The 27,863-nt window shown below is 59.9% G+C and overlaps 1 protein-coding gene and 1 long non-coding RNA gene across 7 annotated transcripts; one reads left to right on the forward strand and one right to left on the reverse strand.

Annotated features, from left to right (window-relative positions):
- Window positions 1-1,097: 1,097 nt before the first annotated feature.
- On the reverse strand, window positions 1,098-27,863 carry POLR2A (RNA polymerase II subunit A). Of its 5 annotated transcripts, none has more exons than XM_050984363.1 (21): window positions 27,743-27,863; window positions 26,170-26,380; window positions 24,790-24,999; window positions 23,768-23,936; window positions 23,189-23,283; window positions 21,860-22,063; window positions 20,725-20,947; window positions 18,396-18,579; window positions 17,073-17,244; window positions 16,180-16,285; window positions 15,298-15,503; window positions 13,955-14,179; window positions 11,312-11,558; window positions 9,981-10,081; window positions 9,787-9,891; window positions 8,743-8,925; window positions 7,219-7,422; window positions 5,372-5,558; window positions 4,185-4,298; window positions 3,432-3,581; window positions 1,098-2,395 (listed from the first exon to the last, which is right to left on the reverse strand). In XM_050984363.1, the coding sequence occupies exons 1-21, from the start codon at window positions 27,853-27,855 to the stop codon at window positions 1,239-1,241; spliced, it is 4,566 nt and encodes a 1,521-aa protein (XP_050840320.1). In that variant the 5' UTR covers window positions 27,856-27,863; the 3' UTR covers window positions 1,098-1,238. The 5 variants fall into 5 exon arrangements, with proteins under 5 accessions (XP_050840320.1, XP_050840322.1, XP_050840321.1 ...); XM_050984365.1 differs by lacking the exon at window positions 27,743-27,863 and adding an exon at window positions 27,650-27,694; XM_050984364.1 differs by lacking the exon at window positions 27,743-27,863 and adding an exon at window positions 27,568-27,610.
- Window positions 26,391-27,561, forward strand: LOC127060695 (uncharacterized). Of its 2 annotated transcripts, none has more exons than XR_007779993.1 (3): window positions 26,391-26,556; window positions 26,666-26,786; window positions 27,381-27,561. It is a non-coding gene; the product is annotated as an uncharacterized LOC127060695 (long non-coding RNA). The 2 variants fall into 2 exon arrangements; XR_007779992.1 differs by lacking the exon at window positions 27,381-27,561 and adding an exon at window positions 26,872-27,057.

The following is a 27,863-nucleotide window of genomic DNA, read 5'->3' on the forward strand; positions in this document are numbered from 1 at the left end:
CTGCCCCTCCCCCACCCCAACTGGGGGGGGGGCACCTCGAAACTGAGGGGGGGGAGGGGGGCTCACCCTCGACTTGGGGGTCACCCCAAATTCAAGGGTCAGAGCCTGGTTTGGGGATCAACCCCCCAATTTAGGGGTTTCACCCCAATTCAGGGTTTCGCCCCAATTCAGGGTTTTGCCCCAATTTAGGGGTTTCGCCCCAATTTAGGGGTTTCACCCCAATTCAGGGTTTCGCCCCAATTCAGGGGTTTTGCCCCAATTTAGGGGTTTCGCCCCAATTCAGGGGTTTCACCCCAATTCAGGGTTTTGCCCCAATTTAGGGGTTTTGCCCCAATTTAGGGTTCCACCCCAATTTAGGGGTTCCCCCCCCAGTTTTGGGATCCCCCCCCCAGTTTTGGGGTTGCCCCCTCTGAACTTTGGGGTCCCCCAAAAGTTCAATCCAGGGGTTCCCCCCAAACCTGAGGGTCTCTCCAAGTTCAGGGCTGACCCCAATTCAGGGGTGACCCCAAATTTGGCCACCACCACCCTCTGGTGTCACCCCAACAGTCTGGGGGGACCTGGGGGGTGACAACAGCCCCGTCCCCACCGGAATTTGGGGGTTTGGGGGTGACAACCCCAACCCCGTTTCCATTTGGGGGTGACAACCCCGTTCCCATGGAAATCCAGGTGTCACCCCCACGACCTGTTTGGGATTTTGGGGTGACACCCCCGGCCCCATTTCAGTGGTGGGGGGGTCTGAGGGGGTGACGAGGCCGTTCCTGGGTAAAGTTTGGGGTCACCCCCGTGGCCTGTGGGGGTTGGGGGTGACAACAACCCCAACCCCGAATCCATGTGGGTGTTCGGGGGTGACAACAACCCAAACCCTGAATCCATGTGGGGTTTTTGGGGTGACAACCCCGACCCCACCAGAATTCGGGGGTTCAGGGGGTGACACCCCCAACCCTGTATCCATGTGGGTGTTTGGGGGGTGACAACCACCACACCCCCAAACCAATTCTGGGGTCACCCCCACGGCCTGGGGGGTTTGGGGGGTGACAACAACCCCGACCCTGAATCCATGTGGGGTTTTGGGGTGACAACAACCCCGTGCCCACATGGATCTGGGGGTCACCCCCACGGCCTCAGGGGGTTTTTTGGGGGGTGACAACAACCCTGTCCCCATGTCAATCTGGGGGTCACCCCCACGGCCTGGGGGGATTTTCTGGGGGGCGTCACCCCCGTGCCCACAGGCTGACCCCTCAGTTGTCGTCGTCGCTGTCGTCGGGGCTGATGGCCGGGCTGGTGAGGCTGTAGGTGGGCGACGTGGGGCTGTAGCCGGGGGACGTGGGGCTGTACGTGGAGCCCTTGGGCGAGGTGGGGCTGTAGGTGGGCGAGGTGGGGCTGTACTTGGGCGACGTGGGGCTGTAGGTGGGCGAGGTGGGGCTGTACTTGGGCGAGGTCGGGGTGTAGACGGGCGAGGTGGGGCTGTAGGTGGGCGAGGTGGGGCTGTACTTGGGCGTGGTGGGGCTGTAGGTGGGCGAGGTGGGGCTGTACTTGGGGGACGTGGGGCTGTACTTGGGGGATGTGGGGCTGTACTTGGGCGAGGTGGGGGTGTACTGGGGGGAGCTGGGGCTGTAGCTGGGGCTGGTCGGGGTGTACTTGGGGGACGTGGGGCTGTAGCTGGGGCTGCTGGGGCTGTAGCTGGGGCTGCTGGGGGTGTAGGTGGGCGACTGCGGGGTGTAGCGGGGGCTGGACGGGCTGTAACTGGGAGAGGTGGGGCTGTAACTGGGGGAGGTGGGGCTGTAACTGGGCGAGGTGGGGCTGTAGTTGGGAGAGGTTGGGGTGTAGTTGGGGCTGGTGGGGCTGTAACTGGGAGAGGTGGGGCTGTAACTGGGAGAGGTCGGGGTGTAGTTGGGGCTTGTGGGGCTGTAGTTGGGCGAGGTGGGGCTGTAACTGGGCGAGGTCGGGCTGTAACTGGGGGAGGTGGGGCTGTAACTGGGGGAGGTGGGGCTGTAGCTGGGAGAGGTGGGGCTGTAGCTCGGCGAGGTCGGGCTGTAGCTGGGGGAGGTGGGGCTGTAACTGGGAGATGTTGGGCTGTAACTGGGCGATGTCGGGCTGTAGCTGGGCGAGGTGGGGCTGTAACTGGGGGAGGTGGGGCTGTAGCTGGGGGACGTGGGGCTGTAACTGGGAGAGGTCGGGCTGTAACTGGGCGAGGTGGGGCTGTAACTGGGAGAGGTGGGGCTGTAACTGGGCGAGGTGGGGCTGTAGTTGGGCGAGGTGGGGCTGTAACTGGGCGAGGTGGGGCTGTAGCTGGGAGAAGTGGGGCTGTAGCTGGGGCTCTGTGGGGTGTAGCCCCCCGGCGACCGCGGCTCGTAGGCGGGGGACGTCGGGCTGTAGCTGGGGGACATGGCCCCACCTGCGGAGAGGGGACACGGGGGTCAGGAGGGTGTTGGGAGGGGTGGTTGGGGTGTTGCAGAGGGCTGTGAGGCCCTTTCGGGTGTTGTGGGGCTGTTGGTGGTGTTGGGGGGTCCCTTGGAGATGTTGTTCAGGTGTTGGAGGGGTCCCGTTGAGGTGTTGTTCGGGTGTTGTGGAGCTCAGTGAGAGGGTGTTATGGATGAGGCTGTTTTGGGGTGTTTCAGGGTGTTGCTAGGGGTTACGGGGTGTTTTGTGGGTGTTTAGGGTTATTTTCTGGTATTTTAGGGGTATTTTAGGGTGTGACAGGATGTTTGGGGTGTTTCAGTGTGTTTTGGGGTGTTGTTAGGGGTTACAGGTATTTTTGGGGTTATTTCAGGGTATTTGGGGGTGTTTCAGTGTGTTTGGGGGTGTTGTTAGGGGTTACAGGTATTTTGGGGTTATTTCAGGGTATTTGGGGGTGTTTTGGGGGTGTTGTTAGGGGTACAGGTATTTTGGGGTTATTTCAGGCTATTTTGGAGTGTTTTGGTGAGTTTTGGGGTGTTGTTAGGGGGTACAGGTATTTTTGGGGTTATTTCAGGGTATTTGGGGGTGTTTCAGTGTGTTTCGGGGTGTTGTTAGGGTTACAGGTATTTGGGGTTATATCAGGGTGTTTGGGGGTGTGTTAGGGGTTACAGGTATTTTTGGGGTTATTTCAGGGTATTTGGGGGTGTTTCAGTGTGTTTGGGGTGTTGTTAGGGGTTACAGGTATTTTTGGGGTTATTTCAGGGTATTTGGGGGTGTTTCAGTGTGTTTTGGGGTGTTGTTAGGGGTTACAGGTATTTTGGGGTTATTCAGGGTGTTTGGGGGTGTTGTTAGGGGTTACAGGTATTTTGGGGTTATTTCAGGGTATTTGGGGGTGTTTCGGGGTGTTGTTAGGGGTTACAGGTATTTTGGGGTTATTTCAGGGTATTTGGGGGTGTTTCGGGGTGTTGTTAGGGGTTACAGGTATTTTGGGGTTATTTCAGGGTATTTGGGGGTGTTTTTGGGGCCGTACTCACCGGGGGAGGGGATGTAGGGGCTGGAGGGGCCGGGTGACCCCGGCGAGCCGGGCGTGGGTGACCAGGCCGGGGAGTAGCCGGGGCTGAACCCGGAGGCGTCGGAGGCGGCGCTGGGGGAGAAGCCGGCCCCGCCCGGGGTCATGCCGCTGCCTGGGAGGGGGGAAAAGGGGGTCAGGAGGACCCCAAAACCAGCCCAGGACCCCAAAACCAGCCCGGGACCCCAAAACCAACCCTTAAACACAACCTGGTCCTGCCCGGGTCATCCTGCTGACTGTGCAGGAAAAAGGGCTCAGGGGGACCCCAAAACCAGCCCAGGACCCCAAAACCACCCCCAAATCCAGCCAGACCCCAAAACACAACCTGAGACCCCAAAACCACCCATTAAACACAACCCGGCCCCACCCGAGGTCTTGCCACTGTCTGTGGGGGAATGGGGGAAAATGGGGGGTCAGGGGGACCCCAAAACCAGCCCAGGACCCCAAAAACACCCCAAAATACATCCCAGAACCCCAAAACTCAACCTGAGACCCCAAAACCAGCCCCAAATCCAGCCCAGGACCCCAAAACCAGCCCCAAACCCAACCCAGCCCCATCCTGCTGTCTGTGGGGGCAATGGGGGTCAGGGGGACCCCTCATCCTCCCAAATTCACCCCCCAGTGCACCCAGGACACCCCAAAATCCCCCCCCTCAGCCATCCCAGTGACCCCCACTTTACCCCAGTGCCCTCCCAGTCCCTCCCAGTGCCCCACGCACCCACGCTGGGGGACCAGGCGCCGTAGGCCGGGGTGGCCCCCTGGTTCCAGGGGGTCATGGCCGGGGACATCCCCCCCATGGGGCTGGGGGCCGAGCCGAAGAACATCCCGGTGGCTGCGGAGAGAAAGGGGTCAGGGGCACCCCCAAACCGGGGGGACCCCAAAATGTGGGGACATCAACGTCGGGGGGACCCCAAAATATGGGGACATCAACATTGGGGGGGCACCAAAATATGGGGACATCAAAGTTGGGGGGACACCAAAATATGGGGACATCAAAATTGGGGGGACACCAAAATATGGGGACATCAAAGTTGGGGGGACACCAAAATATGGGGACATCAAAGTTGGGGGGACATCAACATTGGGGGGACATCAACATCTGGGGGGGGGACATCAACATCTGGGGGACCCCAAAAATATGGGGACCATCAACATGGGGGGACACCAACATCGGGGGTACCCCAAAATATGGGGACATCAAAGTTGGGGGGACACCAAAATATGGGGACATCAAAGTTGGGGGGACATCAACATTGGGGGGACATCAACATCTGGGGGGGGGACACCAACATGTGGGGGACCCCAAAATCTGGGGGACATCAACACCTGGGGGACACCAGGTGACCAGAGCTGGGACATGGAGGTGGCCACGGTGACATCAGAGGTCTTTGTGTCAGCACCACCCTTGGGGTGTCCCCAACTCCTCCCTCGTAGGACCCAGTCCTGGTGGACCCCAAACTCTGAAGCTGTCCCCTCCTGCCATGGGACACCCAGGACTGGCCAAGGACCACCAGGACCTTCAAGGTCTTTGTGCCACCACCCTGGGGGTGTCCCCAGCTGCTCCTGGAGGAACCCGGCCACCATTCCAAGGGGTGTCCCCATTTTCCCAGGGGGTGTCCCCAGGGTTCTGAGGGTGTCCCCATGGTTCTGGGGATGTCCCCATTTTCCCAGGGGGTGTCCCCAGGGTTCTGGGGATGTCCCCATTTTCCCAGGGGGTGTCCCCAGGGTTCTGGGGGTGTCCCCATGGTTCTGGGGGTGTCCCCATTTTCCCAGGGGGTGTCCCCAGGGTTCAGGGGATGTCCCCATTTTCCCAGGGGGTGTCCCCATGGTTCTTGGGGTGTCCCCATTTTCCCGGGGGTGTCCCCATTTTCCCAGGGGTTGTCCCCAGGGTTCTCGGGGACTCACGGCCGCCGACGCCGAGCCCGGGCAGGGCACTGGGGATCTCCATGCCGTGCTTGCACTTCTCGGCGTCCAGCAGGAGGTCGAAGCAGCCGGTGCCGGCCGGGGCCAGCTGGCCCAGCATGATGTTCTCGGACACGCCCTTCATGGGGTCGCTCTCCCCGTGGGCAGCTGCCTCCATCAGGACGTCGACCTGAGTCGGGGGGAAACACCCCAAAATCAGCTTCAACCTTTACACGTCCTTCTCGAACCCCAAACCCTGTAAAATGTCCGCAGAATCCCCCATTCCCAGCGCCTGAGCCCCATTCCCGTTCCCATCCCCATCCCAAACCCAGCTCCCACCCCAATTCCCAAACCCCATTCCCATCCTAATCCTCACCCTAATTCCCATTCCCACCCCAATCCCTCACCCCCACTCCCCATTTCCCAGCCCCCAAACCCCATCCCCACCCCACTTCCATCCCCATTCCCCATTCCCAAACCCCAATCCCCGCTGTCCCCTCAGCGTCTCCTCGAAGGAGCACTCCATGAGGGGCCCGATGTCCTGGCAGTTCCCAAACCCCAAACCCCATTCCCAAACCCCAATTACCGTTGTCCCCCTTGTCCCCATTGTCCCCTCAGCGTCTCCTCGAAGGAGCACTTCATCAGCAGCTCGGTGTCCTGGCAGTTCCCAAATCCCAAACCCCATTCCCAAACCCCAAACCCCATTCCCAAACCCCAACCCCATTCCCAAACCCCAATTCCGTTGTCCCCTCACCGCCTCCTTGAAGGAGCACTTCATGAGGGGCCCGGTGTCCTGGTGGTTCCCAAACCCCAATCCTCCATTCCAACCCCATTCCCAAACCCCAAACCCCATTCCCAAACCCCAATTCCCATTGTCCCCGTTGTCCCCTCACCGTCTCCTTGAAGGAGCACTCATCAGGGGCCCGGTGTCCTGGCAGTCCCAAACCCCAAACCCATTCCCAAACCCAAACCCATTCCCAAACCCCAATCCCCATTCCCAAATCCCAAACCCATTCCAAACCCCAATCCCCATTCCCAAACCCCAATTCCCATTGTCCCCGTTGTCCCCTCACCGTCTCCTTGAAGGAGCACTCATGAGGGGCCCGGTGTCCTGGTGGTTCCCAAACCCCAATCCCCATTCCCAAACCCCATTCCCAAACCCCAATCCCCATTCCCAAACCCCAAACCCCATTCCCAAACCCCAATTCCCATTCCCAAACCCCAATCCCCATTGTCCCCGTTGTCCCCTCACCGTCTCCTTGAAGGAGCACTTCATGAGTGGCCCGGTGTCCTGGTGGTTCCCAAACCCCAATCCCCATTCCAAACCCCATTCCCAAACCCCAATCCCCATTCCCAAACCCCAAACCCCATTCCCAAACCCCAATCCCCATTCCCAAACCCCAATTCCCATTGTCCCTGCTGTCCCCTCACCGTCTCCTTGAAGGAGCACTTCATCAGCGGCCCGGTGTCCTGGCAGTTCCCAAATCCCAAACCCCATTCCCAAACCCCAAACCCCATTCCCAAACCCCAATCCCCATTGTCCCCGTTGTCCCCTCACCGTCTCCTCGAAGGAGCACTTCATGAGGGGCCCGGTGTCCTGGTGGTTCCCAAACCCCAATCCCATTCCAAACCCCTTCCCAAACCCAAACCCATTCCCAAACCCCAATTCCATTGTCCCGTTGTCCCCTCACCGCCTCCTCGAAGGAGCACTTCATGAGGGGCCCGGTTGTCCTGGTGGTTCCCAAACCCCATTCCCAACCCCAATCCCATTCCCAAACCCCAAACCCCATTCCCAAACCCCAATCCCCATTCCCAAACCCCAATTCCCATTGTCCCTGCTGTCCCCTCACCGTCTCCTCGAAGGAGCACTTCATGAGGGGCCCGGTGTCCTGGCGGTTGACGCCGTGCCGGGTGATGGCCATCAGGTGTCCCCGCGAGGTCATGGTGTCGCACAGCAGCGCCAGGTGCCGGTAGTTGACGTAGGAGCCGTCGAAGGAGATGACGTGGTAGAGCTCCCGCTCCAGCGCCTTCCGCACCGCCTCGATCCCCAGAACCTGCAAAACCCCAAATTCAGGGGGTGGGAATTCCCAAAACCCCAAAATGGGGTGGGAAATCCCAAAACCCAGGGCGTGGGAAATCCCGAAATGGGGGGGAAAATCCCAAAATCCAGGGGATTCAGGGGGCGGGAAATCCCCAAATTCAGGGGGTGGGAATCTCTAAAATCCAGGGGTGAGAATCCCCAAATTCAGGAGATGGGAAATCCCAAATCCAGGGATCCACAAATCCCCAAATCCAGGGGGTGGGAAATCCCAAAACCCAGGGGGTGGGAATGTCCAAAATTCAGGGATCCAGAAATTCCAAAATCCAGGGGGTGGGAATCCCCAAATTCATGGGGTGGAAAACCTCAAATCCAGGGGGGGATCCCAGAATGGGGTGGGATCCCCAAATCATGGGGTGAGAATCCCCAAATCCAGGGGGTGGGAAATCCCAAAACCCAGGGGGTGGGAATGTCCAAAATTCAGGGATCCAGAAATTCCAAAATCCAGGGGGTGGGAAAACCCCAAATCCAGGGGGAGGGAATTCCTAAAATCCAGGGATCCCATCACCTGGGGACCCAGGTGAGTCATGGTGAAGATCCCCACCATGAAGACCATGATGTTCCTCAAACCAGGTGTGTCCCCAGGTGAAGATCCCCACCATGAAGACCATGACGTCCCTCAAACCCCAACCCAGGTGTCCCTGTCCCAGGTGACTCATGGGAATCTTCACCATAAGGACCATGATGTCCCTCACCCCCCCAGGTGTGTCCCCCACCCCCCCAGGTGTGTCCCCCACCCCCCCAGGTGTGTCCCAGCCCAGGTGACTCATGGTGAAGATCTCCACGAGCCCCCAGGTGTGTCCCTTCCCCCCAGGTGTGTCCCTCCCCGCCAGGTGTGTCCCCAGCCCAGGTGACTCACGGTGAAGATCTCCATGAGCCCCCAGGTGTGTCCCTCACCCCCCCAGGTGTGTCCCTCACCCGCCAGGTGTGTCCCTCACTCCCCTCCAGGTGTGTCCCTCACCCCCCAGGTGTGGTCCCTCACTCCCCCCAGGTGTGTCCCTCACTTCCCCCAGGTGTGTCCCTCACCCCCCAGGTGTGTCCCTCACCCCCCAGGTGTGTCCCTCCCTCCCCCCCAGGTGTGTCCCTCACCCCCCAGGTGTGTCCCTCACCCCCCCAGGTGTGTCCCTCACCCCCCAGGTGTGTCCCTCCCCCCCAGGTGTGTCCCCAGCCCAGGTGATTCACGGTGAAGATCTCCACGAGCCCCTAGGTGTGTCCCTCACCCCCCAGGTGTGTCCCTCACTCCCCTCCAGGTGTGTCCCCAGCCCAGGTGACTCACGGTGAAGATCTCCACGATGTCGTTGGACGTGGTGCGCACGGGGTCCACGTCCTTCTCGCTCAGCACGCGCATGAGGCTGACGCCGTCCGTCTCCAGGATCCACTCCTGGAGGGCCTTGAACTCCCCGTCCTCGGTGATGATGATCTTCTTCTTGTTGTCCGTCTGTGGCAGGTGCATGTACACCTGGGCAGGTGGGGACAGGTGTCACCATGGCGTCACCGTGGGTGTCCCGGATCTTCTAAAGGTCTCTTGGAACCTCCTAGAAGTCTCCATGGAGAGCTCCTGACGTTCCTCAAGATCTACCTGGAGATCTTGAACCCTCAGAGCACCTGGTGCTACCCCAAAGACCTTCTCAGGTGCCCACAGGTGTTACCAGGGACCATCCTGGACCTCCTAAAGGTCTTCTGGAACCTTCTAAAGGTTACCACGGAGCTCTCCAGCTATATCTGGAGACCTCCCATCCCTTCATGGACTCCTCCAGGTGTCCCCAAGCCCCTCCAGGTGTCCCCAAGCCCTCCAGGTGTCCCCAAGCCCCCCCAGGTGTCCCCAAGCCCCTCCAGGTGTCCCCAAGCCCGCCCAGGTGTCCCCAAGCCCGCCCAGGTGTCCCCAAGCCCTCCAGGTGTCCCCAAGCCCGCCCAGGTGTCCCCAAGCCCCTCCAGGTGTCCCCAAGCTCCCCCAGGTGTCCCCAAGCCCTCCAGGTGTCCCCAAGCCCCCCCAGGTGTCCCCAAGCCCGCCCAGGTGTCCCCAAGCCCTCCAGGTGTCCCCAAGCCCCTCCAGGTGTCCCCAAGCTCCCCCAGGTGTCCCCAAGCCCGCCCAGGTGTCCCCAAGCCCCTCCAGGTGTCCCCAAGCCCTCCAGGTGTCCCCAAGCCCCCCAGGTGTCCCCAAGCCCCTCCAGGTGTCCCCAAGCTCCCCCAGGTGTCCCCAAGCCCTCCAGGTGTCCCCAAGCCCCTCCAGGTTTTCCCAAGCTCCCCCAGGTGTCCCCAAGCCCGCCCAGGTGTCCCCAAGCCCCTCCAGGTGTCCCCAAACCCCCTCAGGTGTCCCCACCTTGCTGATCTGCTCGATGCCCTGCAGGGTCATGTCCGTCAGCATGTTGGACTCGATGCAGCGCAGGAAGACATCGTCGTCCATCTTGTCCACCACCTCCTCCTCCTGGGGACAAGGTGGGGCACAGGTGACGCCCAGGCCATCCCAGGTGTCCCCTGAGGTGTCCCCCGAGGTGTCCCCAGGTCCCTGCCCACCTCCTGCATCTTGTTCTCGTCGCTGTTCATGATGCGGATGCGCAGCACCAGCTTCTCGGCGTTGTCGTCGTTGAAGATGCAGTTGAGGTCGTCACCGAAGCCTGGCAGGGGACACGGGGTGGGGACAGGGTCACCTCCGAGGTCACGGCACCCAAGGGACCTCCAGGGTGTCCCCAAAGATCTGCCAAGAACCCCCAAAGCTCCCCCAGATGATCCCAAAGCTCCTCCAGACTCAGAGCTCCCTGAAGAGCTCTCAGATGCCTTCAAGGGTCACACAAGACCCTCAAAAGCTGCTCAGAACTCGTCCACAACACCTCAAACCTCCTCCAGGTCCCACAAACACCATCCAAACCCCCTCAGAATGCCCCAAAAAGCTCCTCAGATGCCCTCAAAACTTAACCAAGTCACCTCAAACTGCTTCCAGGTCCCTTAAAACCTCCTCAAGATACCCTCAAACCTCCTCCAAGTCACCTCAAACCCCCTCCAGGGTTCCCAAGAAGCTCCTCAGATGTCCTCAAACCCTCTCCAGGTTCCTCAGAACCTCCTCAGACCAACTCAAACCTCATCCAGGTCACCACAAACCCCCTCAAAGGTCCTCAGACAGGTCCCTCAGACAACCCTTCAAAACACTCACTCCCAGGTCACCTCAAACCCCCTCCAGGTCCCACAAACACCCCCCAAACCCCCTCCAGACCCCACCAAAGACCCCCCAAACCCCCTCCAGGTCCCACAAAGACCCCTCAAACCCCCTCCAGACCCCCCCAAACCCCCTCCAGGTCCCACAAAACCTCCTTAGACACCTTCAAATCTCCTCCAAGTCACCTCAAACCCCCTCCAGGTCCCACAAAGACCCCCCCAAACCCCTCCAGGTCCCACAAAGACCCCCCCAAACCTCCTCCAGGTCCCACAAAGACCCCCCCAAACCTCCTCCAGGCCCCCCAAACCCCCTCCAGGCCCCACAAAGACCCCCCAAACCCCCTCCAGGTCCCACAAAACCTCCTCAGACACCTTCAAATCTCCTCCAAGTCACCTCAAACCCCCTCCAGGACCCTCAGAAGCTGCTCAGATGCCCTCAAATCTCATCCAAATCACCTCAAACCCCCTCTAGGTCCCCCAAACACCCCCCCAAACCCCCTCCAGATCCCACAAAGACCCCCCAAACCCCCTCCAGGCCCCCCAAACCCCCTCCAGGTCCCATAAAACCTCCTCAGACACCTTCAAATCTCCTCCAAGTCACCTCAAACCCCCTCCAGGTCCCACAAAGACCCCCCCAAACCCCCTCCAGGTCCCCCAAAGACCCCCCAAACCCCCCGGGGCCCGTGCCCACCCACCGGCGTTGATCTTCTCGGCGATCTGCTCCATGGTCAGCTTGCGGTCGGTCATGTGCTTGCGGTCGAGCTCGACGCGCAGCAGCCACGGCGAGATGCGGCTGACGTCGAAGTCGGGCATCTCGTAGTAGACGTTGACCCACTCCTGGTCCTCGGCCACCACCGTGCTCTGAGGGTTGGGGTCGTAGTAGATGGCGGTGTTGGCCGTCACCTTGCGCAGCGTGGTGTGCTCCAGGCGGCACAGGATGTCCTGGGGACACGGGGACAGTCAGGGGACATGGGGACATTGGGGACATTGGGGACACTGGGGACAGTCAGGGGACATGGGGACACTGGGGACAGTCAGGGGACATGCGGGCGCAGATGGTGGTGCTCCAGGCGGCACAGGATGTCCTGGGGACACGGGGACAGTCAGGGGACATGGGGACATTGGGGACATTGGGGACACTGGGGACAGTCAGGGGACATGGGGACACTGGGGACAGTCAGGGGACATGGGGAGCATGGTGTGCTCCAGGCGACACAGGATGTCCTGGGGACACGGGGACAGTCAGGGGACAGTCAGGGGACATTGGGGACACTGGGGACAGTCAGGGGACATGGGGAGCGTGGTGTGCTCCAGGCGGCACAGGATGTCCTGGGGACACGGGGACAGTCAGGGGACATGGGGACACTGGGGACACTGGGGACATGGGGACATTGGGGACGTGGGGACAGTCAGGGGACATGGGGACATGGGGACACTGGGGACAGTCAGGGGACATGGGGACATTGGGGACACGGGGACAGTCAGGGGACAGTCAGGGGACATTGGGGACACTGGGGACAGTCAGGGGACATGGGGAGCATGGTGTGCTCCAGGCGACACAGGATGTCCTGGGGACACGGGGACAGTCAGGGGACATGGGGACATTGGGGACACTGGGGACAGTCAGGGGACATGGGGACATTGGGGACACTGGGGACAGTCAGGGGACATGGGGACATGGGGACACTGGGGACAGTCAGGGGACATGGGGACATTGGGGACACGGGGACAGTCAGGGGACAGTCAGGGGACATTGGGGACACTGGGGACAGTCAGGGGACATGGGGAGCATGGTGTGCTCCAGGCGACACAGGATGTCCTGGGGACACGGGGACAGTCAGGGGACATGGGGACATTGGGGACACTGGGGACAGTCAGGGGACATGGGGACATTTGGAGTGTGGTGTGCTCCAGGCGGCAAAGGATGTCCTGGGGACACGGGGACAGTCAGGGGACATGGGGACACTGGGGACATGGGGACATGGGGACATTGGGGACGTGGGGACAGTCAGGGGACGTGGGGACACTGGGGACATGGGGACATGGGGACATTGGGGACACTGGGGACAGTCAGGGGACATGGGGAGCGTGGTGTGCTCCAGGCGGCACAGGATGTCCTGGGGACATGGGGACAGTCAGGGGACAGTCAGGGGACATTGGGGACAGTCAGGGGACATGGGGACACTGGGGACACTGGGGACATGGGGACATTGGGGACAGTCAGGGGACAGTCAGGGGACATGGGGACATTTGGAGTGTGGTGTGCTCCAGGCAGCACAGGATGTCCTGGGGACATGGGGACACTGGGGACAGTCAGGGGACATGGGGAGCGTGGTGTGCTCCAGGTGGCACAGGGACACGGGAACATGGAAGACATGGGGACACAGAGGGGACACAAAGCCACAGGGCCACCATGGGGACACCAAGCCATAAAGCCACCACAGGGCTGTGGGGACACAGAGGGGACACAAAGCCACAGGGTCACCATGGGGACACGAAGCCATGAAGCCACCACAGGGCTGTGGGGACACAGAGGGGACAAAAAAGCCACAGAGCCATGGGGACACAGAGAAGACACAAAGCCACAGGGCCACCACGGGGCTGAGGGGACAAGGAGGTCACACAAACCCAAGGGGCCACCACAGAGCTGTGAGGACACAAAGCCACAGGGCCACCACAGGGACACAAAGCCACAGGGCCACCATGGGGACATGAAGCCATGAAGCCACCACAGGGCTGTGGGGACGAGGAGGTCACAAACCACAGGGCCCCAGGGACACAATCCACGGGCCCATGGGGGAGGCAGGAGCCAAAGGCCACCACAGGGACACAAAGCCACAGGGCCACCATGGGGACATGAAGCCATGAAGCCACCACAGGGCTGTGGGGACGAGGAGGTCACACAAACCCACAGGGCCACCAGAGGGACACAAATCCACAGGGCCACCATGGGGCTGTGAGGACAAGGAGGTCACACAAACCCAAGGGGCCACCACAGGGCTGTGGGGACACAGAGGTGACACAAAGCCTCAGGGCCACCATGGGGACACGAAGCCACAGAGCCACCACAGGGACGAGGGGACAAGGAGGTCACACAAACCACAGGGCCACCACAGAGCTGTGAGGACACAAAGCCACAGGGCCACCACAAGGTTGTGGGGACACAGAGGGGACACAAAGCTACAGGGCCACCACAGGGACATGAAGCCACGGAGCCACCACAGGGCTGAGGGGACAAGGAGGTCACACAAACCCACAGGGCCACCACAGAGCTGTGAGGACACAAACCCACAGGGCCACCACCCCCAGCGTGTCCCCAGCGTGTCCCCAGGTGCCACCTTGGCGCGCTCGGCGTCGCGGGCGCTCTGGCCCAGCAGGAAGACGGTGAGCGACGGCGTCTTGGGTTTCTTGGAGATGTTGATGAGCTCCTTGAGGCGGGGGACACCCAGGGTGACATTCTTGGCCGACACCCCCGCGTAGTGGAAGGTGTTGAGGGTCATCTGCGTGGCCGGCTCGCCCAGGGACTGCGCGGCCAGCGCGCCCACCATCTCACCAGGGTGGGCCTGAGGGGACACGGGGACAGCAGTGTCACAGCGGGGTCACCAAACCCCAAAGATGACCCCAAACCATCTCACCGGGGTGGGCCTGAGGGGACATGGGGACAGCAGTGTCACAGCGGGGTCACCAAACCCCAGAGTGACCCCAAACCATCTCACCGGGGTGGGCCTGAGGGGACACGGGGACAGCAGTGTCACAGCGGGGTCACCAAACCCCAGAGTGACCCCAAATCCTCAGAAATTACCCCAAACCCCCCAAAGGCAATGTCACAATGGCCTGGTTGAACTTGGACTCGATCTCCCCCAGCAGCCAACCCAAGGCACCTCCAGACCTGACCTCAAATCCCAAATAATGACCCCAAACCCCCCAAGGATGACCCCAAACCCTCAAATAATGACCCCAAACCCCCCAAGGATGACCCCAAACCCCCCAAGAATGACCCCAAACCCCCCAAGAATGACCCCAAACCCCCCAAGAATGACCCCAAACCCCCAAGGATGACCCCAAACCCCTCAAGGATGACCCCAAACCCCCCAAATGACCCCAAACCCCCCAAACCCCTCAAGGATGACCCCAAACCCCCAAGGATGACCCCAAACCCCCCAGACCCCTCCTCACGATGGCCTGGTTGAACTTGGACTCGATCTCCCCCAGGAGCCAACCCAAGGCACCTCCAGATCAGGTCCCAAACCCCCCAAGGATGACCACAAACCCCCCAAGGATGACCCCAAACCCCCCCAAACCCCCCAAGGATGACCCCAAACCCCCCAAACCCCTCAAGGATGACCCCAAACCCCTCAAGAATGACCCCAAACCCCCCCAAACCCCCCAAGGATGACCCCAAACCCCCCCAAACACCCCAAGGATGACCCCAAACCCCCCAAGGATGACCCCAAACCCCCCAGACCCCTCCTCACGATGGCCTGGTTGAACTTGGACTCGATCTCCCCCAGGAGCCAACCCAAGGCACCTCCAGATCAGGTCCCAAACCCCCCAAGGATGACCCCAAACCCCCCAAGAATGACCCCAAACCCCCCAAGGATGACCCCAAACCCCCCAAACCCCCCAAGGATGACCCCAAACCCCTCAAGGATGACCCCAAACCCCCCAGACCCCTCCTCACAATGGCCTGGTTGAACTTGGACTCGATCTCCCCCAGGAGCCAGTCGAAGGCCTCCCCGCTGAGCCGGAACTCCTCCACCATGCGGCGGCTGCAGAGCGTGGAGCGCAGGTGGATGTTGAAGAGCAGCGTCGCGTTCTCCTGCGCCTGCCGGCTCAGAGGGTCCTCCCCGTTGACGATCACCAGCTTGCGGCTCAGCTCCTTCACCCCTGAGGGGACAGCGAGGTCACACGGGGGTCCCGAGGAGGGACGGAACGGTCCTGGGGGTCCTCAAACTCATCACGGCTTCCTGAGGGGCTCAAGGATCTCCAGAACCTTCCTGAGGGACCTCAAACCCATCACAGCTTCCTGAGGGGCTCAAGGATCTCCAGAACCTTCCTGAGGGACCTCAAACCCATCACAGCTTCCTGAGGGGCTCAAGGATCTCCAGAACCTTCCTGAAAGACTCAAGGATCTCCAGAACCTTCCTGAGGGGCTCAAGGATCTCCAGAACCTTCCTGAGGGACTCAAGGATCTCCAGAACCTTCCTGAGGGGCTCAAGGATCTCCAGAACCTTCCTGAGGGACTCAAGGATCTCCAGAACCTTCCTGAGGGGCTCAAGGATCTCCAGAACCTTCCTGAGGGACCCCAGACCCATCACAGCTTCCTGAGGGGCTCAAGGACCTCCAGAACCTTCCTGAAGGACCTCAAACCCATCACAGCTTCCTGAGGGGCTCAAGGATCTCCAGAACCTTCCTGAGGGACCCCAGACCCATCACAGCTTCCTGAGGGGCTCAAGGATCTCCAGAACCTTCCTGAGGGGCTCAAGGATCTCCAGAACCTTCCTGAGGGGCTCAAGGATCTCCAGAACCTTCCTGAGGGACCCCGGACCCCTGCCCCACTCACCCTCCACCACCTTGACCGGGTGCAGGTCCGAGGGCAGCCGGGAGTTGATGTGGAAAATCTTCTGCGCGTTCCAGATCATGCGCAGCAGGTTACAGGGGAGCACCACCTGGGGGGAGAGGAGCCCCAAAAACGGGGTCAGAACCCCCAAAAACGGGGTCAGAACCCCCAAAAACGGGGTCAGAACACCCAAAAATGGGATCAGGAACCCCTAAAAACGGGGTCAGAACACCCAAAAATGGGGTCAGAACCCCTAAAAACGGGGTCAGAACACCCAAAAACGGGGTCAGAACCCCCAAAAACAGAAGAACCTCATAAACGGGGTCAGAACCCCAAAAACGGGGTCAGAACCCCAAAAAACAGGGTCAGAACCCCCAAAACAGGGGAAGAACCCCCAAAAATGGGGTCAGCACCCCCAAAAACGGGGTCAGAACGGGGGAAGAACCCCAAAAATGGAGGAAGAACCCCAAAAATGGGGGAAGAACTAGGAGGTTTTGGGATGTCCAGGTTGGAATTTGGGGTTTTGGGGTATCTCAGTGAGGTTTTGGTGCACCCCAGGTGTTTGTGGGGTGGATTTTGGTGTCACCTTGCTGTCCCCGGTGGGGAAGATGACCCTGAGGACCTCCATGCACCCCAAAAGGAGAAATTTGGGATGTCCTGGGTGGAATTTGGGGTGTCCCAGGCATTTTTAAAGTGTCCTGGTTGGATTTCGAGGAGGTTTTGGGATGTCCTGGGTGGAATTTGGGGTTTTGGGTCATCCCAGTTGGGTTTTGGGTCATCCCAGTTGGGTTTTGAGATGTTCTGGGTGAATTTTGGGGTATCTCGGTGGGGTTTTGGTGCATCTCGATGGGGTTTTGGTGCACCCCAGGTGTTTGTGGGGTGGATTTTGGTGTCACCTTGCTGTCCCCGGTGGGGAAGATGACCCTGAGGACCTCCCTGTCCTCCCTCATGCGGTCGAACTCGCGCTCCAGCTCGTTCTGGATGTGGGCGTTGGACAGGATGTCCTTGACCAGCTCCTCCTGCAGCGTCCGGCGCAGCGCCCGCTCGTTGGTGTAGTCAAACTTGAACCTGTGGGGACACGGGGACACCTCAGGGACATCCAGGGGACACCCAGGTGTCACCCACGTCAGGCTGGAGAAGCTCGGGGACACCAAGAAAGGTGGTGGTCCATGTTGGGTAGGAGAAGGTTGGGGACATCAAAATGTGACCAAATTTTGGGAGGAGAAGGTTGGAGACACCAATGGGGGTCCCAGTTTGGGGTGGAAGAGGTTGGGGACATCAAAATGTCACCTAGGTTGGGCTGGAGCAGCTTGGGGACACCCAGGTGTCACCCAGATTGGGGAGGAGCCACCTGAACACCCCAAGATGTCCCCAGCTCTTTTGAACACCCCAAGATGTCCCCAACTCCTCTAACACCTCCAAGTGTCCCCAACTCCCACCTGAAGACCCCAAGATGTCCCCAACTCTCATCTGAAGACCCCAAGATGTCCCAAACTCTCATTTGAACACCCCAAGATGTCCCCAACTCCCCCCAAGATGTCCTCAACTCCATTGAACACCCTGAGATGTCCCCAACTCCCATCTGAACACCCCAAGATGTCCCCAACTCCCACCTGAAGACCCCAAGATGTCCCCAACTCCCCCCACGATGTCCCCAACTCTCATCTGAAGACCCCAAGATATCCCCAAGTCCTCTGAACACCCCAAGATGTCCCCAACTCCCCCCACGATGTCCCCAACTCCTCGAAAGACCCCAAGATGTCCCCAACTCCCATCTGAACACCCCAAGATGTCCCCAAACCCCCATGAACGCCCCAAGATGTCCCCAACTCCCCCCAAGATGTCCTCAACTCCCATCTGAAGACCTCAAGATGTCCCCAACTCCTCTGAAGACCCCAAGATGTCCTCAAACCCCCATGAACACCCCAAGATGTCCCCAACTCCCCCCAAGATGTCCCCAACTCCTCTGAACACCCCAAGATGTCCCCAACTCCCATGTGAAGACCCCAAGATGTCCCCAACTCCCCCCAAGATGTCCCCAACTCCCCCCAAGATGTCCCCAACTCCCATGTGAAGACCCCAAGATGTCCCCAACTCCCCCCAAGATGTCCCCAACTCCCATCTGAAGACCCCAAGATGTCCCCAGCTCCCCCCAGGACCCCACCCGTGACCACACCCTGCCCCGGGCCGTGTCCCCCGTGTCCCCCCATGGCCCTCACTTCTTCTCGAAGGCCTTGTTGGAGGGTTTGAGGGTGGCCAGGTTCTGGAACTCGACGCTCTCGCCGGCCAGCCCGTCCTCGCCGTAGCGCAGCTGCACCACCTGGTTGATGGAGTTCCTGACCGTGGCGTCGTACTTGACCATCACCGACTCCATGGACTTGATCAGCCGCCGCTGGATGTACCCTGAGGGGTGGGCAGCGCTCAGGGGACACCTGGGGAGGGTCTGGGGTCTCCAGGGGGCATCTGGGATGGGTTTGGGGTCTCCAGGGGGTACCTGGGGGTCTCCAGGGGACATCTGGGATGGGTTTGGGGGTCTCCAGGGGCATGTGTGGATGGGTTCTGGGGTCTCAAGGGGTATCTGGGGGTCTCCAGGGGACATCTGGGATGGGTTTGGGGTCTCCAGGGGGTATCTGGGGGGCTCCGGGGGCATTGGGGAGGGTTTGGGGTCTCCAGGGGGATCTGGGGGTCTCCAGGGGGTTATCTGGGATGGGTTTGGGGTCTCCAGGGGGTATCTGGGGGTCTCCAGGGGGCATCTGGGGAGGGTATGGGGTCTCCAGGGGCATCTGGGATGGGTTTGGGGGTCTCCAAGGGGTACTGGGGTCTCCAGGGGCATCTGGGAGGGTTTGGGGTCTCCAGGGGGATCTGGGGGTCTCCAGGGCATCTGGGGGGGTCTGGGGTCTCCAGGGGGTACAATTCTTGGGATGGGGTTTTGGGGGTCTCCAGGGGGTACCTGGGGGTCTCCGGGGGACATCTGGGATGGGTTTGGGGGTCTCCAGGGGGCATCTGGGATGGGTTTGGGGTCTCCAGGGGGTACCTGGGGGTCTCCAGGGGGTATCTGGGGGTCTCCAGGGGACATCTGGATGGGTTTGGGGGTCTCCAAGGGGATGTGGGATGGGTTTGGGTCTCCAGGGGTATCTGGGGGTCTCCAGGGGGTATCTGGGATGGGTTTGGGGTCTCCAGGGGGTATCTGGGGGGTCTCCAGGGGGTATCTGGGATGGGTTTTGGGGTCCTCCAGGGGGTATCGGGGGTCTCCAGGGACATCTGGGATGGGTTTGGGGGTCCTCAAGGGGGTTGGGGATGGGTCTGGGGGTCTCCAGGGGGTATCTGGGGGTCAGGGTCTGGGGTCTCCAGGGACATCTGGGAGGGTTTGGGGGTTCCAGGGCATGTGGGCGGGTTTGGGGTATCCAGGAGGCATCTGGGGTCTCAGGGCGTATTGGTGGGTTGGGGCTCCAGGGAGTCTCTGGGGGTCTCCAGGGGGATCTGGGAGGGTTGGGGTCTCCAGGGGTATCTGGGGGTCTCCAGGGGGCATCTGGGGGGGTTGGGGGGGTCTCCAGGGGGCTATCTGGGGTCTCCAGGGGGCATCTGGGGAGGGTTTGGGGATCCTGGAGGTTTCTGGGGGTCTCCAGGGGACATCTGGGATGGGTTTGGGGGATCCTGGAGACATCTGGGGAGGGTCTGGGGTTCCTGGAGGCATCTAGGGAGGGTTTGGGGTCTCCAGGGGGCATCTGGGAAGGGTCTGGGATCTCCAGGGGGCATCTGGGGAGGGTTTGGGGTCTCCAGGAGGCATCTGGGAAGGGTTTGGGGTCTCCAGGGGGCATCTGGGGAGGGTTTGGGGATCCTGGAGGCATCTGGGAAGGGTTTTGGGTCTCTAGGGGGCATGGGGAGGTCTGGGGGTCTGAGGTTTTGGGTTCTCCCAGGGGACATCTGGTGGGTTTGGGGATCCTGGGGTATCTGGGGAGGTTGGGGTTCCTGGAGGCATCTGGGAGGTTGGGGTCCTCCAGGGGGCATCTGGGGGTCTCCAGGGGGGCATTGGGAGGGTTTGGGGTCTCCAGGGGGTATCTGGGGGTCTCCAGGGGGCAGCTGGGGAGGGTCTGGGGTCTCCAGGGGGTATCTGGGGGTCTCCAGGGGACATCTGGGATGGGTTTGGGGTCTCCAGGGGGTATCTGGGGGTCTCCAGGGGGTATCTGGGATGGGTTTGGGGGATCCTGGAGACATCTGGGGAGGGTCTGGGGTTCCTGGAGGCATCTAGGGAGGGTTTGGGATCTCCAGGAGGAATCTGGGGAGGGTCTGGGGTCTCCAGGGGGCACCTAGGGAGGGTTTGGGGTCTCCAGGAGGCATCTGGGAAGGCTTTGGGATCTCCAGGGGGCATCTGGGGAGGGTTTGGGGTCTCCAGGGGGCATCTAGGGAGGCTTTGGGATCTCCAGAAGCCATCCAGAGAAGGTTTTAAAGCCCTCAAGATTTCCACCCATGGATTTTGAGGTCCCCAAGCGCCCTCGTGTGGAGTTTTGGGCTCGCTGGCAGCCCCAGGGGACATCGGGGGACACTGACCGGTCTCGGCCGTTTTGACGGCCGTGTCGATGAGGCCCTCGCGGCCGCCCATGGCGTGGAAGAAGAACTCGGTGGGCGTCAGGCCGGCCAGGTAGGAGTTCTCCACGAAGCCGCGGCTCTCGGGGCCGTAGTCGTCCTTGATGAAGTGCGGCAGCGTCCGGTGCTTGAAGCCGAACGGGATCCGCTTGCCCTCCACGTTCTGCTGTCCCACCACCGCGATCACCTGAGGGGACAGCGGGGACAACTCCCAAAGTCACCTCAGAAGGGAAGGAAATCCAAAAGAACTCCATGGAACTGCAGAGGAGCCACTCAAATCTCCTGAGATGCTCCAGGAACCATCCCAAACCTCCTGAGATGCTCCAGGAACTATCTCAAACCCCCTGAGATCCTCCAAGAACCAACTCAAACCCCCTGAGATTCTCCAGGAACTATCTCAAACCTCCTGAGATCCTCCAAGAACCAACCCAAACCCCCTGAGATTCTCCAGGAACCATCCCAAACCCCCTGAGATCCTGCAGGAACCATCTCAAATCTCATGAGCTCCTCCAGGAACCATCTCAAACCCCCTGAGATCCTCCAGGAACATGCCCCAAACCCTGTGACATGCTGCAGGAACCACCTTGAACCTCCTGAGCTCCTCTAGGAACCGCCCCAAAGCTCCTGAGATCCTCCAAAAACCACCCCAAACCCACTGAGCTCCTCCAGGAACCATCTCAAACCACCTGAGATCCTGCAGGAACTGCTCCAAACTTTGAGATGCTCCAGGAACCACCTTGAACCTCCTGAGATCCTCCAGAAATGACCCCAAACCCTCTGAGATCCTGCAGGAATGCCCCAAACCCCTGAGATCCTGCAGGAACCATCTCAAATCTCATGAGGGGCTTCCTTGCAGGACACACGTCCCAAACCCCCGGAGATCCTCCAGGGAACCAACCCAACCCCACTGAGATCCTCCAGGAACTGCCCCAAACCCCCTGAGATCCTCCAGGAACCACCTCAAACCCCCTGAGATCCTCCAGGAACTGCCCCAAACCCACTGAGATCCTCCAGGAACCACCTCAAACCCTCTGAGATCCTCCAGGACCCCCCTAAACCCCACACCAAGCCCCCCTAGACCTTCTGAACCCCCCCAGACCTGGGAGATGTTGATCTTGGAGCCCTTGGCCCCCGAGACCACCATGGATTTGAAGTTGTTGTACTCGGACAGGGATTTCTGGGCAGAGGAGCCGGTCTTGTCGCGGGCGTCGTTGAGGATCCGGTTCACCTGGTTCTCAAAGGTCTGCCGCAAGGTGTTGCCCGGGGTGGGCTCCAGCTCGTTGTTGTGGGCCTTCTCGATCACCTGGAGACCCCAAAAACCACCCCAAAAAGGGTCAGCGGGGTGTCCTAAATCCCCCTGGTGGTAAAAACCACCTGAGAACCTCAAAAAACCGCAAAAACCACAGGAACCGACAAAAACCTCCTGAGATCCTCCAAGAACGACCTCAAACCCTCTGAGATCCTGCAGGAACTGCCCCAAGCCCCCTGAGATCCTCCAGGAACCATCCCAAACCCCCTGAGATCCTCCAAGAATGACCTGAAACCCTCTGAGATCCTCCAGGAACCATCCCAAACCCCCTGAGATCCTCCAGGAACCAACCAAAACCCCCTGAGATCCTGCAGGAACCATCCCAAACCCCCTGAGATCCTCCAGGAACCAACCCAAACCCCCTGAGATCCTGCAGGAACCACCCCAAACCCCCTGAGATCCTCCAGGAACCAACCAAAACCCCCTGAGATCCTCCAGGAACCATCCCAAACCCCCTGAGATCCTGCAGGAACCAACCAAACCTCCTGAAATCCTGCAGGAACCAACCCAAACCCACTGAGATCCTCCAGGAACCATCCCAAACCCCTGAGATCCTCCAGGAACCAACCAAAACCTCCTGAGATCCTGCAGGAACCAACCCAAACCCCTGAGATCCTGCAGGAACCACCCCAAACCCACTGAGATCCTGCAGGAACCACCCCAAACCCACTGAAATCCTCCAGGAACCACCCCAAACCCCCTGAGATCCTGTAGGAACCATCCCAAACCTCCCGAGATCCTGCAGGAACCATCCCAAACCCCCTGAGATCCTCCAGGAACCACCCAAAACCCCACGATGGATCCTGCAGGCACCATCCCAAACCCGAGATCCTCAGGAAACCTGCCCCAAACCTCTGAGATCCTCCAGGAACGCCCCAAAACCCCACTGAGATCCTGCAGGAACCATCCCAAACCACTGAGATCCTTCCGGACCCATCGCCAAACCCCCTGAGTTCCTGCAGACCCATCCCAAATAGATCCCTGCAGGACCTGCCCCAAACCCCCTGAGATCCTCCAGGAACCACCCCAAACCCCCTGAGATCCTCCAGGAACCATCCCAAACCCCCTGAGATCCTGCAGGAAACACCCCAACCCCCTGTGGAGGTCCCCAAAGCCCACCTCGATGACATCCTGCTTGGCCTTCTTGATGGTGTTCTGGATGTCCTGGTAGGTCTTGGCGTCGGCGATGGAGTCCCCGATGCCGATGGTGTGACCTGGGGGGGACACCTGGGATTCAGGGAAATCTCCCCAAATTTGGGGTCATCTCCAACGCCCCCACCCCAAAACACCAACCCTGGGTCAGGTTCTGGCCAGGCTGTGGGACAAAGGGAGGACGTGGGGACAAGGAGGTCCCTTAGGGACAAAAATGGGGCTGGGACAATCCCCCAAAATTCCTGAGTCCTCCTTGTCCCCAAAACAGGAGTCCAAGAACCACCAGGACCTCAAGGATGAGGTCCAAGAGCCCCAGGGCTCCACCAGGCTGGGACCTGAGAAGGTCCCCAGGTGACCAAACCCCCATTAGATGCCACCAGAAGGTCCCCAGTCCCCAAAACAGGAGTCCAAGAACCACCAGGACCTCAAGGATGGGGTCCGAGAGCCCCAGGGCTCCACCAGCTGGGACCTGAGAAGGTCCCCAGGTGACCAAACCCCCCTTCGATGCCACCAAGAAGGTCCCCAGCCCCCCAGGACCGTGCTGACCCTCGATGAGCAGCCAGTTGTTGATGACAGTCTGGATGTTGCTGTAGAAGAGCCGCGTGGTGTCGTGGCCCATCTCCAGGTAGGAGATGTGCACCAAGGACCCGGCCGATGTCCCCAGGGACTTCTTGCACAGGATGCCCATGATGAGCTCCCCGTTCTCCACGATCACCTGGGGACAACAGAGAACGGGGTCAGGACCTCCAAGATCCAAAACCAAAACACAAAATCCACCTGGAGCACCTCAAAAACAACCCCAGAGCACCTCAAAGTCTACAAAGCCCTCCTAGACCAGAGCAAGTTCCACCAAAAACCCCTCAGATCCCACCAAAGCCACGTCAAACCAAAAAAGCCCCCTCAGATCCCACCAAAACCTCATCAAACCATCCCAAAGCCCCCTCAGATCCCACCAAAACCCCGTCAAACCAAAAAAGCTCCCTCAGATCCCACCAAAGCCCCCTCAGATCCCACCAAAGCCCCTCAGATCCTACCAAAGCCCCTTCAGATCCCACCAAAGCCCCCTCAGATCCCACCAAAGCCCCCTCAGATCCTACCAAAGCCCCATCAAACCACCTTAAGGCTCCCTCAGATCCCACCAAAACCTCATCAAACCACCCCAAAGCTCCCTCAGATCCCACCAAAACCTCATCAAACCATCCCAAAGCCCCCTCAGATCCCACCAAAGCCCCCTCAGATCCCACCAAAGCCCCCTCAGATCCCACCAAAGCCCCATCAAACCAACCAAAGCCCCCTCAGATCCCACCAAAGCCCCCTCAGATCCCACCAAAGCCCCCTCAGATCCCACCAAAGCCCCTCAGATCCCACCAAAGCCCCATCAAACCACCCCAGCCCCCAATCCCACAAAGCCCCCTCAATCCACCAAGCCCCTCAGATCCCACCAAAGCCACATCAAACCAACCAAAGCCCCCTCAGATCCCACCAAAGCCCCCTCAGATCCCACCAAAGCCCCCTCAGACCACCTCTCCACCCCACCAAGCCCCCCAGACCTCCTCCAGGGCCCCCACCTTGGTGTCCCCGGGGGAGATGTGCTTGTAGGGGCCACTGTCCTCGTCGTCGGGGTGGGTGCTGTGGGTGCGGATGCAGTTGATGTGGCCAGGGATGATCAGGGAGAAGATCTGCTTCCCTGTCCACAGCGGCCGCGGCTTCAGGATGGCTGGCTGGGGCACCTTGCCGTCCCACGTGGACAGGAACATCAGCAGGTTCATCACCTCACCCTGAGGGACACCCCAAAACCACCCCAAAGAGGTCATCGATCCAGGAGAATCCATAGAGATCCCAAAATATCCTAAAAAATGTCCCAAACCCCCCCAAATCCCCGTCCCACGTGGACAGGAACATCAGCAGGTTCATCACCTCGCCCTGAGGGACACCCCAAAGATGTCACCCGTCAAGAAAACCCCAAAGAGATCCCAAAACATCCTAAAAAATGCCCTAAAAGCCCCCAAAATCCCCTCAAACACCTCTAAGGTGACCTTGCACGTGGCCATCGGCATGTCCCACCTCAAACACCTGTCCTAAAACCCCTCAAATCACCCCAAAACCACCCTAAACAACCCCAAACCCCCAAGATGACCCCAAAACCCCTAAAATGACCCCAAAATGGACCCTCTGGAGGAAGACGTCCCACCTGGTGAACTTGTCCATGGCCATCAGCGTGTCCTGAACAAAATCCCCTAAACCTCCCCAGAACCACCTGATATCACCTCAAATCACCCCAAACCACCTCAAACCAACCCTAAATCACCTCAAACTGACCCCAAAACCCCCAAGATGACCCCAAGATGGCCCTAGAATGGACCCTCTGGAGGAAGACATCCCTCTTGGTGACCCTGTCCACGGCTGTCAGCGCGTCCAGAACAACGGCACCAGAAACCACCCCAAAACCACCATAAATAACCCCAAATCCACCAGAGATGACCTCCAACCAACCCCAAATCGTCTCAATTCACCCTAAACAACCCCAAAACCACCCAGGTGTCCCCAAACCCACCCAGGTGACCCCAAAACTACCATAAGTGACCCCAAATGGACCCTCTCGAGGAAGACGTCCCTCTTGGTGAACTTGCGCACGGCCGTCAGCGTGTCCAACACAACCATAAATGACCCTAAAAGCCCCCAGGTGACCCCAAACCCCCACAGATGACCCCAAAACCACCAGGTGACCCCAAACCCCCCCCCAAGGTGACCCCAAACGGACCCTCTCGAGGAAGACGTCCCTCTTGGTGACCTTGCGCACGGCCGTCAGCGTGTCCAACACAACCATAAATGACCCCAAAACCCCCCAGGTGATCCCAAAACCCCCCAGGTGATCCCAAAACCCCCCAGGTGACCCCAAAACCACCACAAATGACCCCAAACCCCCCCCAAGGTGACCCCAAACGGACCCTCTCGAGGAAGACGTCCCTCTTGGTGAACTTGCGCACGGCCGTCAGCGTGTCCTGCACGATGCCCATGACGGGCCGGTTGCTCTGGGGGGTGACGATCATCCTGGGCACCATGGCCAGCTCCTGGATCTCCGCCCGCGTCTCCAGGGACTGCGGCAGGTGCAGGTTCATCTCGTCACCGTCAAAGTCGGCGTTGTAGGGCGTGGTGACACTGAGGGGACATTGGGACATCTGGGATATTGGGGACATTGGGGACATTGTGGGGACATGGGGCAGGTTCATCTCGTCACCGTCAAAGTCGGCGTTGTAGGGCGTGGTGACACTGAGGGGACATTGGGACATCTGGGATATTGGGGACATTGGGGACATTGTGGGGACATGGGGCAGGTTCATCTCGTCACCGTCAAAGTCGGCGTTGTAGGGCGTGGTGACACTGTGGGGACATTGGGGACATCTGGGATATTGGGACATTTGGGATATTGGGGACATGGGGCAGGTTCATCTCGTCGCCGTCAAAGTCGGCGTTGTAGGGCGTGGTGACACTGTGGGGACATCGGGGACATCTGGGATATTGGGGACATTGGGGACATCTGAAACATTGTGGGGACATGGGGCAGGTTCATCTCGTCACCGTCAAAGTCGGCGTTGTAGGGCGTGGTGACACTGTGGGGACATTGGGGACATTGTGGGGACATGGGGCAGGTTCATCTCGTCACCGTCAAAGTCGGCGTTGTAGGGCGTGGTGACACTGAGGGGACATCAGGGACCTCAGGGACATTGGGACATTTGGGACATTGGAGACATTGGGGACATGGTGGGGACATGGCAGGGACATGGGGCAGGTTCATCTCGTCACCGTCAAAGTCGGCGTTGTAGGGCGTGGTGACACTGTGGGGACATTGGGAACACTGTAGGGACACTGGGACATCTGGGATCTCAGGGACACTGTGGGGACATTGGGACATCAGGGATATTTGGGACATCAGAGTCATGGCAGGGACATGGGGCAGGTTCATCTCGTCACCGTCAAAGTCGGCGTTGTAGGGCGTGGTGACACTGTGGGGACATTGATGGGACATTGGGGACCTTGGGGACATGGTGGGGACATGGCGGGGACATGGGGCAGGTTCATCTCGTCACCGTCAAAGTCAGCGTTGTAGGGCGTGGTGACACTGTGGGGACATCAGGGACATGGCGGGGACATGGGGCAGGTTCATCTCGTCACCGTCAAAGTCGGCGTTGTAGGGCGTGGTGACGCTGAGGGGACATTGGGACATCTGGGATATTTGGGACATTGGTGACACACCTGGGATGGGCTCATCTCATCACACAAGGTGGACCTGGGCAGGATTTGGGGCTATTTTTGGGGTTATTTTTGGGGTTTTTGGGGTGTTTCACCTCAGGTTCAGCCGGAAGGTGGACCAGGACAGGATTTGGGGCTATTTTTGGGGTTATTTTTGGGGTTTTTGGGGTGTTTCACCTCAGGTTCAGCCGGAAGGTGGACCAGGACAGGATTTGGGGCTATTTTTGGGATTATTTTTGGGGTTATTTTGGGGTTTTTGGGGTGTTTCACCTCAGGTTCAGCCGGAAGGTGGACCAGGGCAGGATCCTGACCCTGTGACCCATCATGGACATCTTGTGCAGGGTGGGCTGCCGGTTGAAGATGACGATGTCCCCGTCGCACATATGACGTT

This window comes from Serinus canaria, chromosome 25 (genome assembly GCF_022539315.1).
Source record: "Serinus canaria isolate serCan28SL12 chromosome 25, serCan2020, whole genome shotgun sequence".
Taxonomy (NCBI): domain Eukaryota; kingdom Metazoa; phylum Chordata; class Aves; order Passeriformes; family Fringillidae; genus Serinus; species Serinus canaria.

Bases quoted from the DNA above. Each gene is read 5' to 3' on its own strand.
- POLR2A (XM_050984363.1), bottom strand. From the start codon at position 27,855: ATGTGCGACGGGGACATCGTCATCTTCAACCGGCAGCCCACCCTGCAC. The intron at 25,000-26,169 runs GTCCGTTTGGGG...GGTGTCCCTCAG, and splicing joins GGGACGTCTTCCTCGAGAGG to GGTGAGGTGATGAACCTGCT. The intron at 2,396-3,431 runs GTGAGTACGGCC...CCCTCTCCGCAG, and splicing joins CCCCTACATCCCCTCCCCCG to GTGGGGCCATGTCCCCCAGC.